General features: G+C 38.9%; 1 protein-coding gene across 1 annotated transcript in view; it reads right to left on the bottom strand.

Moving 5' to 3' along the window:
• Positions 1 to 692: 692 nt before the first annotated feature.
• SLC1A3 (solute carrier family 1 member 3) overlaps positions 693 to 9,879 on the bottom strand; it is an 82,191-nt gene continuing 73,004 nt past the window's right edge. Inside the window, exons 7-10 of the mRNA XM_050943795.1 lie at positions 7,446 to 7,679; positions 6,842 to 7,036; positions 5,576 to 5,710; positions 693 to 3,355 (exon numbers count right to left, since the gene is read on the bottom strand). Coding sequence (XP_050799752.1) covers positions 3,151 to 3,355; positions 5,576 to 5,710; positions 6,842 to 7,036; positions 7,446 to 7,679 — 769 coding nt within the window. The 3' untranslated portion in view covers positions 693 to 3,150. The remainder of the gene's footprint in view (positions 3,356 to 5,575; positions 5,711 to 6,841; positions 7,037 to 7,445; positions 7,680 to 9,879) is intronic.

Below are 9,879 nucleotides of genomic sequence, written 5' to 3'. Positions count from 1 at the left end.
GCAGAACTGAGTTCTAACCATCACATCATACTCTTTTTCTTCAGATTTTATTTTTCTTTGCTCAGTTGTGGTGATACCCTAATTAAACGTCTAGGCTGCGGTGGAATCGGCTCTCATTTTTGTGTTGCTGAACTGCAGGGCAGGGGAAAGCTCTGCACAAAGTTCCTGGAAGGTGGCTTCCGCATTCAAAAGTTCTGCAGCCACTGCTCATCATCCCATACCTGCAAAATGATGCAGTCCCTCCAGTCGGTGTTTGTTTCACAGGACCAGAAACAGTGCTCAGAGTGCAGCTGCTCTGTGACTAAATGATTTCCCTGCATTGATATATGTAATTTACAAGTTCTATGAAAGCTCTTATTATACTGTATCTTCAGATTCAAATATCTATATGAATTTGAACCAAAATAAACTTAACTTGAATTAACATTTCTTTCTGGGTTTTTTTACATATTTTTTTCCCTTTGTCACATTTTTCTTCCTTTAATCACCTTTTGCATTCTATTATTCACCTTTTATTCACGTGAGAGTTTAAGAAATGGGTATTTGAATTCTTGAGAAGTACTGATGCATTAATAAACTCCTGCTGGGTAAGAAGTACAGGATTTTCCGAAACCCTACAATACGAGTTCAGATATTTGGAATGCGTTTGAAGATTTCCCCATTACAAAGAAAGAAATCACACAATATGAAAATAATGTAAAACTATTTTTATTGAAAATACATCTACAAAGTAATGTTACTCAATCCACATTGGGTGCAATCAAATGCAGAGCCAATGAGAGATGGGAAATGGAATCTTTCTATAGTAATTGATTTCCATAAGAAACAAAGTTAGTAAAAAAAAAAATCACAAACTTTGTGACACAATTCATTTTTCTCAACTTGTGTCATAGAAAGACAACCATTTACATTAAGTCTTTGCAGGGTATTTCCAAATAGAGTCTCAACAAAAATTAAACTGTTACTCCAGACATCCTAAAGTTAACTTTTATAAACTCACATTGAATACAGGATCTATATAAAAATATCTCTAATTACATATCCGAAGATGCCTGTCTGCATTCTAGGTCTTCATTCTGTTAGCAAAAAAAGTTCACACTTTATCACTTTCAGTCAGAGATTCATCTAGAGCTTTGAGGTGATTAAAGCACTGACTGCTGAATACTCTCGGCTAAATTCTGCTCACTTCACTCATGAGTTGTTCCTGCTCACATTGACTGGGCTGCTAAAAATGAGTAGTACTTGTCACTCTTGGAAAAAGAAGCCTGCCTTGTTGCTTAAAAAATGGGAAAAGACTGCCTTCAAAAATCACACTCATATTTTCACCAGTTACATTGACATTTACACATCAATTCTTATGCTCTTCTAGAGCCAAAAGCTACAGATGTTCTTGGATGTTTGGCAAGTGGCAGTTGTGATATGACATGGGAATGTCTCAGTTCTCTGTCTGTCTGTCTGTCTCTCTTTTTAGTTCAGAACAAAACCAAATATTTTCAAATAAAATAGACCACTCAACCAGTTTTGTGCTTGTGAATTCATATTCCTCAGCTACCTATCTCTAACTGCACCATAAATCTTTCCAGTTTGACTCCTACAGTAATACAAGGAGTGGAAAAGGAAAATATGTACAAGTAATATTTTTCATAAAAGGGTTTCTTCAGGGAATAATCTTGAAATGAACAAAAAAAAGCCTTAGGATTCGGAGAGTATTTTCCCCCCCTTTTTTTCTTTCCTTCTCTGTGACTTGAAGGAGATCTACAATATTACTCTTAAAAATCTTTTCTTATTATCTTTTTAACATTTATTAAATGTATTTACTATTCTGCAGCTTATATATATTTTTTCCTAGTAAGTAATAGAGCACCCATTAGTTTTGCTTTCTAAAGAATTATTTTTTATATTTGAGATGCTGCTGGTAAACTCACAAAGATATTGGAACCTCCCAGTGGGATGAGGAGTTCTCTCACCTATGTAAAACAAGGTACATTTGGCTAATAGTTTTACTACTTAATCATGGAATGACACCAGGCTAATTGATGACAAGATTTCCATTTTTTGAAAGTGACGTCTTGGTCATAGGACTTCCAGTAATGCAATTTTAGCAACACAAAGACAGATTTAGAGCCCTATCCAGTTAGGTTCTGAGCATCTCTTGCCAGGTATGAAGTATCTCTTGGAAAGTGCTGGCCCTCTCTGCTATTTTTATTACAGATTATTTAGATTGTGAATGCACCCACAGTGTGTTATGTGCCTTCTGAGCACAGATGAAGTACACCTCCCACCCCAAAGAGCATAAAATCTAGGGACTTGATTCTTCAAGCATTTTTCTGCATATGTGTAACATTGCTCATGTGAGTAGTGGCACTGAAGTTAAGGGGACTACTCAGGTGAGTGAAAATACACATATGTATAAGTGTGTGCTGGTCAGTGGGAGCTGAAAGTGCTAAGCACTTGTCAAGAACTGGCCCTCACTGACCTTAAAGTGTCCTATTAAGATGAAATCACCTCCTCAGAAATGACCTTTCAGCTCAGCTGATAAAAGTGCTGATCGTGGGTATTTTTTTTACCTGAACATCTCAACTTTTTTTTTTAAATTTAAAAGTCCTCCTTTTCATTGTCCTACTAGTAATAGGATAAAGAAATAACATATCACCAGAAGGGAAAAAAAGCAATCCTGTTAATTTCCTTGTTTGGGTGCAGTTGTCAAGTTAAAAATGTTGATTTGTGTGCTTACTGATGTTAAGAAATGGGCAATAGGTATTTAAAAAAATAAAACCCTTTTCAGGCTGTATTATCTATTGTGACTTTCCAGCTTATAAAAACAAGATCACATTTACAGGGTTGAGTAACATATACACTGGTATGTTTTTTAATGATTTAATAGACACTCTCTCTCTTCCTGTCCCCGTCTCCTCACAGTTAGCACATCTCTAGCAGGACCAGTATGATAACTCGTTAATTTTTTTTTTAAGTGGGACGCAAACACATACCTTGGTCACTGCTAATTCAGAATGTTTTTGATTAACTCTGTTCCAATGCTATCATATGGGAGAAAGCAAGATATAAATGGACTCCTTGAAAACAAGATATAAATGCTTGTAGAAAGTATATTTCTCACACTTCTAGTGTTGGACTCATGCCTGGTCTATCCTACATCTTGGTTTCACTGTCTAATGGTTTTATGCTCTCATTTTCCTGTGAGATCAATTGGTATGGTTTTTTCATTTCATTCTCCTCTATCACAGAATTACCCATCTCAGCATCGCTGTTCTTCAGCTCATTCCGTGACAAATGTTCAATGATCCCTGCACCAATCGAGTCACCCAAGACATTTGTAGTGGTACGGAGACGGTCCCTGTGGAAAATAGTTGAGTTAGTCTTATTTTCCCCACTTGGTTAAGTGAAACATTCAGAGTCTCTGTGTTAAAATAGCTTTTGGAAATAACCATGCAATGATCCAATACTTCTATGTGTATTAATTTATCAGAAATGCTAATGGCATTATTTCATCTTTGCAGAAACTAACAATTGTACCAGAATTCTAAGTCTAATGCAGTGACCTGAGACATAATGGTACTAGCCATTTCACAGGAGGATATGATTGCTGTGTTATGAGGTGATCCGAGCACAGTGGGCTTGTGGCAGTTCATGTTTGGGGGCTTGAGAGTATGTTACAATAAGTCAGCTGTAATGACCTCCTAATATCTGAATTGAGTGAATGTTGCCTTCTTAGCTGTCATTCCCAGAATGAAAATAAACTATTGTAAATAATCCAGGGTGAGATTCATGCGTGGTGCAAAGGCCCAGAGCAAGGGCCTTTGTACCACTTAAGTCTCCAAATGGCAGTGTAAATATAACCGCTACATGCTGTGAAAGAGTTGCACAGAAGGCCCCAATGGTAAAGGGCTGGAGGAAGGTCCACAGAGGAGCAACTGAGACATATTTATGTAAACTTAGTGACTCCTAACACAGTCCATAGGCTGGAATAACAGCTGGAGAGGAAGAATGCACAACAATTCTGGAGGCAGACTGGAGCTGGATTTCACCTTCTCATCACATCCACCTGCCTAGACCTTAAATGTTTGGGATCTATGCACATGGTGAGAATTTCACAGAGTTTGTGATACCCTTAAAAACTGAACATTGTTGCCATAAGTAACACTACTGTTGGGGTAAAGCACATTTTTCTTTCTGGTACGCACTGAATCACAACATGAGCCATGGTGCTGCTGTATTTTCAGTCCTAGAAGTAGCACCATCCATAGGCAACCCTGTGAGGAACAGTGTAACGCATAGGGTATGGCAAATGACCCTAGTATTGGGGAACTGTTTAAACCCCCATCTATCTCATCTGAATTCCCTTGTACTCCCTCTCAATGGGCTCAAACACTTCGCTACACTTACTTTGAGCTGCTATAAGGAAGTGGGGTGGTGGTAGGAATGAACAGCTAGGTGATCTCTCATCCCTGTCTGAATGTCTTCCATGGGATAACAACAGCCATTTCATCTTTCCTCTGCCTTCTCACTTTTAGCAGCATCCCCCTTTACCCTACCCAGATAAGACGCAGGACTGTGAAAAGGACATAACAGTATATAAGAATGGCCATACTGGGTCAGACCAAAGGTCCATCTAGCCCAGTATCCTGTCGTCCAACAGCGGCCAATGCCCAGTGCCCCAGAGGGAATGAACAGAAAAGGTAATCATCAAGTGATCCAAATAAATACTCTCTGAAGAACTGGGATGGAGAAAAGGGGAAAATGGCTGCTATCCTTCCTTGACAGATATTGACGTGGACTGAAGGAACACCTACCTCTTCAGTTACCCAAGCCCCACAAAGGCATCTCCAGGTAAGTGGAGCAGCCTGTCTGTCACCCTTATTTGCACTGGAAGACATGGAAAGGTTCCTGGCTTCTGCTGCTGACAGTGATGCTGTTCTATCCCTATAACCGTGCACAGACAAATGCAGTTGGGCCTAAGGGGATTTCACAAGTACTTACAGATGTAGGAATGCTGCTCAGTGTTCTCCTCCTCTAGCACAGTGGTTCTCAACTCAGAGTCCATGGCAGCTGAAGCCTGGAGCCCTGAGCCAGCCCCCCACTCCCTTTCTCTGGCCCTGGAGTTTTCATGGCATATTGGGAGGACCTCAGAAAGAAAATGTCGAGAGCCCCCGCTTTAGCAGACACAGAGGTGGGGAAACAAATGAGTCAGCCACATTAGCCAAATGTCTGGCCATATTCAGATGGCTGATAAGGCTAATATGCATATTATTCAGAAGACTAATTATTCAATTCACCCCTCCTTAGGGAAAGCACACAAACCTTCACTGGTCTGTACAGCCAGAAGGGTTGAGATAAATCAACTCTGAACTGAACCACTGAATTTTGAGACTTCGAGCCTCCTTCAGGTAGGGTAAAACTTTATTCTTCAAAGTAACCACAATTTTCAACTATTTTTAGTAAAGGAATAAGCCAACTGATCACATGACTTGCAGGTTCAGAAATTATCAGAATGTCTTTGTCCAATGTATTTTATAATATGCTATAGTCCTTTAAGGACTCTGTAAGAAATACTCACAAGAACCAGTCCACTGCAATGATAAGAGTGATGTCCTCTGTAGGCAAACCAACAGATGTCAACACAATGACCATGGTGACCAGTCCAGCCTGAGGAATACCTGCAGCGCCAATACTGGCAGCTGTAGCTGTGATGCTATGCAGAGAGATGACAGTGAAGAAATAAGTCAATTTCCAAAAAGAATACTCCTTACTATTTAGTAAACATTTTAAAAGTTATGAAGAAAATTACTGATTTTAGGATGAATACATGTTATAATTGTTATACCAACTAGCAGTCCCAGGGATGGAGCAGCACACCATTGCATTAGGTACTGTACAAACAAAAGAGGAAAAGACAATTGTCCCAATTGTATAAAGGCTCTAGAGAAAAATCTGAATCAAGGCAGGCATTCGAGTGGGTAGTTTTCCTGCTGATTTTTCATATGATTTCACATTGGTGGAGAAACATGTGATGCAGAGACCTAAGGGTTCTTTAAGTAGAAATGCCTATTTTAGAGATGGGTCTGATCTAAATCGCCAATCTGAACACATACAAACTTTATGAAAGTGTGGATCTGGATCCATAGTTTGGATGAATCAAGATTTAAAGCACAGATCTAATGATAACACATCATTTATCATCCCTATGTAATACTGGAGAACTTAATCTAAAAGACAGTATCCATATAATCCATATAATCCATGGCAAATTTCATATATGTACTGGAGAGCGGATATCCAGAATCAAAATGAGTTATGAGGCTTTTGAATTTTGAAAAGCAGAATTTTCCCTTGTCTTGATTGAATATTGAACTAGAATGACTGTTTTTAAAACTAAAAATGCTTCTTACAGCACAAAGTTCATAATGAACAAAATTTGAGATTTCTCGAATTAATTTGTATTCCTTTAGTATTAGTATTGTAGCATGTTACTGTGCTGATTGTTTATGGTGCGTAATTCACATGCAGAGGAATCACAAATAGAAACAGACAATTAGACAACATCAGGTGCTTTGCTATGTCTCAGTAACACCATTTCTGCTCCTAGCATTCTTCATAGCAATAAATTACTCTAACATAAGTTGCAACTGGAATATGCACTCACTGGACAGCAGAATATAAATCTACAGCTCTTAAGTTCTGCATAGATACTCAAGCTATCTAAAGTAAAATACTTTTAAAATGATGGCTGTTGCTGACCCTCTTATATGCAACGATCAGTTGTTCACATCATTGTTACTTAAAGGCACCTTGAATCAAAGTATATAGATAATGGCTTCTGTACCTGATTGTGATAATCTGCCCAAAGTTCAGTTCAAAGTTGTTAACCTGTGCGATGAAAATTGCAGCCAAAGCCTCATATAAAGCAGTCCCATCCATGTTAATTGTAGCACCCACTGGGAGCACAAATCTTGTAATACGCTTGTCCACTCCATTAATGTCTTCTAGACATTTAAATGTTATGGGCAGGGTGGCAGAACTAAAACAAGAAAAAAGATAATATAGTTACATACTCATTTATATAATAATCTCCTATACAAGAGAGGAATAGGCCTGAAATGTGTCCAAAAGCATAAAAAATTAGTCTATGACAATGAATTTATTCAGTTACATCAGCCTATGTTGTTTATCATACCAATTATATTATAGCATAGATTTCAGGTTTAGGTATTGTTTTAAATTTTTGGCCATAGTAATTACAGCAGTACCTCCAGTGACATTTGTAAATTTCTTCATGGCAGAAAACCACCTTTTCTAATGCTTCATGTATTTGTGTAGACGAAGGCCCTCCCATTGACATCTGTTGGAAATTTGCATATGGACTGCAGGACTGGAAACATTCTGGTCAGATTTTATTTATAATTGGGACTTAAAATTTCATAGCCTACCTTGAAGATGTTCCCAAAGCTGTGATCAATGCCTGCAGAAGTCCTCCAATAAATACCCAAGGGTTCTTACGAACAACCAGGAAGTAGAGTAGTGGTAGAACAATAATAGCATGAATGAGCAAACCAATGATAACTGTTATAGTGTACATGGCAAGCTGTCCACCAATCACACCCATATCTTCCATCTCAACAATTTTCCCAGCAATCAAGAACATGATACCAAGTGGGGCATACCTACAAATAAGTAAGCAAATCAATATGTGCTGAACAAATAGATGTTTGTTTACAGAGTTATACTGATATAATGACCATAAACATCCTGGACCCATTTCAAGGTCCTGGGCAGTGGCAAGTCAACCTAGTGGAGGCTGCAGCAGTGAAAGTGGCTGCAACACTTGCGTGGCTTTGCTGGGGTCAGGTTCAGCAAAAAGGAGGTCAGGAACCGAATGCAGCCAGTCCATCTCCCAGCCATCTACAGCTGATGGACTCCTGTGGACTTCTGACTGCCATTTAAAAGCTACTTTAAACAATTACCTGAGGACAACCCCTGTGTAGGGGAATGCCTGGGTTGTGTAGGGCTGGCATAGTGGCTCCTTTTGCACCTGCATCCTGGTTCCCAGTTCTGAAAATGGTTGGGGAAAGGGGTACAACCAGAAAGCTATTAGGTTTGGCTGATGCCAGGCTGCTTCAGGCCATAGGCAGATGGGCATAGGATAGGCAGAGCCTAGACTACTTTTATGATGGAGACTGTGCACAGGGCTGGGGCTTTGCAAAAGTAGCTTAAACCACTTTCCTCAGCTGTGCCAAATACTACTCAGACAGAGCTGAGGTCGGGATCTAGCGCTCAGTACGCCAACCTGCTAGTTAAGGTATATAAAAGAGAATCTTAATTGCAGCTGGACTTTTCACAGGGTCTTATTTACAAAGTTGTTACTTGTCATTTTACTACACTCATGTAAAATAACATAACTTGATTATTACATTGATTGTAACATTACACTCAGCAGCCATCAAACCCACCCTGAAGTTTCCCAATGTAATAATTCTCATTCCATTTTTTAAATTCTCAAACATTTCCAGTATAATAATAATTAATAATGTTTAGAAATGTGATTGTAAAGGACAAAATGTTTGAAAAAATATTAGAAATTATTAGAAAAAATAAACTTCTTTACAGCTTTTCATCCATTACTTAAGGAGTTTCCATGACATTGGAGATGTATATGTGTTTGTGTAAAAAGATCAGGTGTAGCATGGGGGGAAGATTTCATTTCATAAATGAATTGTTGTATTTGGCCTCTGACTGAGAAATGTTGCATCTTAGACTTTGTAAAGATTTTATGGTAACCCTTCTGAGCAGTGATTTCATTGTTATTTGTCTGTAGAATACCATATAAAAACTAACAACAATTCATAGGAGAATGAACATTTGTGAATAGCAATGACATATTAATATGCCATGCACATTGCAAAAGCAAATAGTATTCTGAACTAATGAAAATAGCGGGCATATTGTTGATAAATGGGACATTGACATGGTACCTCTCTCTCCCTCCCTATAGAGTTAGAGGGAAGGAGTGATAAGAGTTAGCGTATGATAAGAGGATCTTTATATGTCAAGCAAACTTTGTCATGGACTCTAAAGAGTATATTTACCTCTTAATGGTAATGACAATAGGAACCACTCACATACATCAAGTGATGAATATACATTAAAATATTTAGATCCTTTTCAGATTATCACTGTGCAGAACTCAATTTTAAAACATCATGTTTAGTTATAAATAGCTAAATGGATATTATATTCAGGACTGGATCCTCAGCAGCTGTAAATTGGGGTAGGTCTAGTGAAGTCAATGGAGCTATACCAATTTTCGGCAGCAGAAGATTCTTAGAGTCATAGATTTTTAAGGCCAGAAGAGACCATGATGACTTCACTGTACATTATGCTGTGGGGGCATTGTCTGGCTTGAAAGAAAAGGTGTGTGGCCCTTTTTAGGATGGAAAGGCTGCCTCCCTGGAAAGACCTCTGAGTGTGACAGTGACTAATTGACGCAGCTTCAGACCAGGTCAGTGTGGGGATGCTGATCTATCCCCCACCCCTGGTGACTGGAATTGGGGAGACTATTTAGGTCTGCACTGGTGCAGGAAAAGCCCTCTTTTTACCTGGATCAGGCAGAGCATCACCAATCCTCCCACCCATAAGAAATAGTTAAATACCAAGTTTTTCATGATCTGCTGTGGGGATTACGCTAGTTGCTCCTTTCACAGGGGTCTGGGAAGGCATTTTCCCCATATCACCAGATTGGCCAAGGCAAGGTGGGTTTTTTCACCTTCCCTACAGTGGGTTGGGGGCTTAGTTGGGGCAAACATGAAATGATGGTTAGGTTACTATGTTGCGACTCATTATGTCAATGTGGGTGGATGTCTAGTG

This window comes from Gopherus flavomarginatus, chromosome 3 (genome assembly GCF_025201925.1).
Source record: "Gopherus flavomarginatus isolate rGopFla2 chromosome 3, rGopFla2.mat.asm, whole genome shotgun sequence".
In the NCBI taxonomy this organism is placed as follows: domain Eukaryota; kingdom Metazoa; phylum Chordata; order Testudines; family Testudinidae; genus Gopherus; species Gopherus flavomarginatus.
The sequence above is the reverse complement of the archived record's forward strand: the minus strand, read 5'-3'. Positions and strand labels throughout refer to the sequence as shown.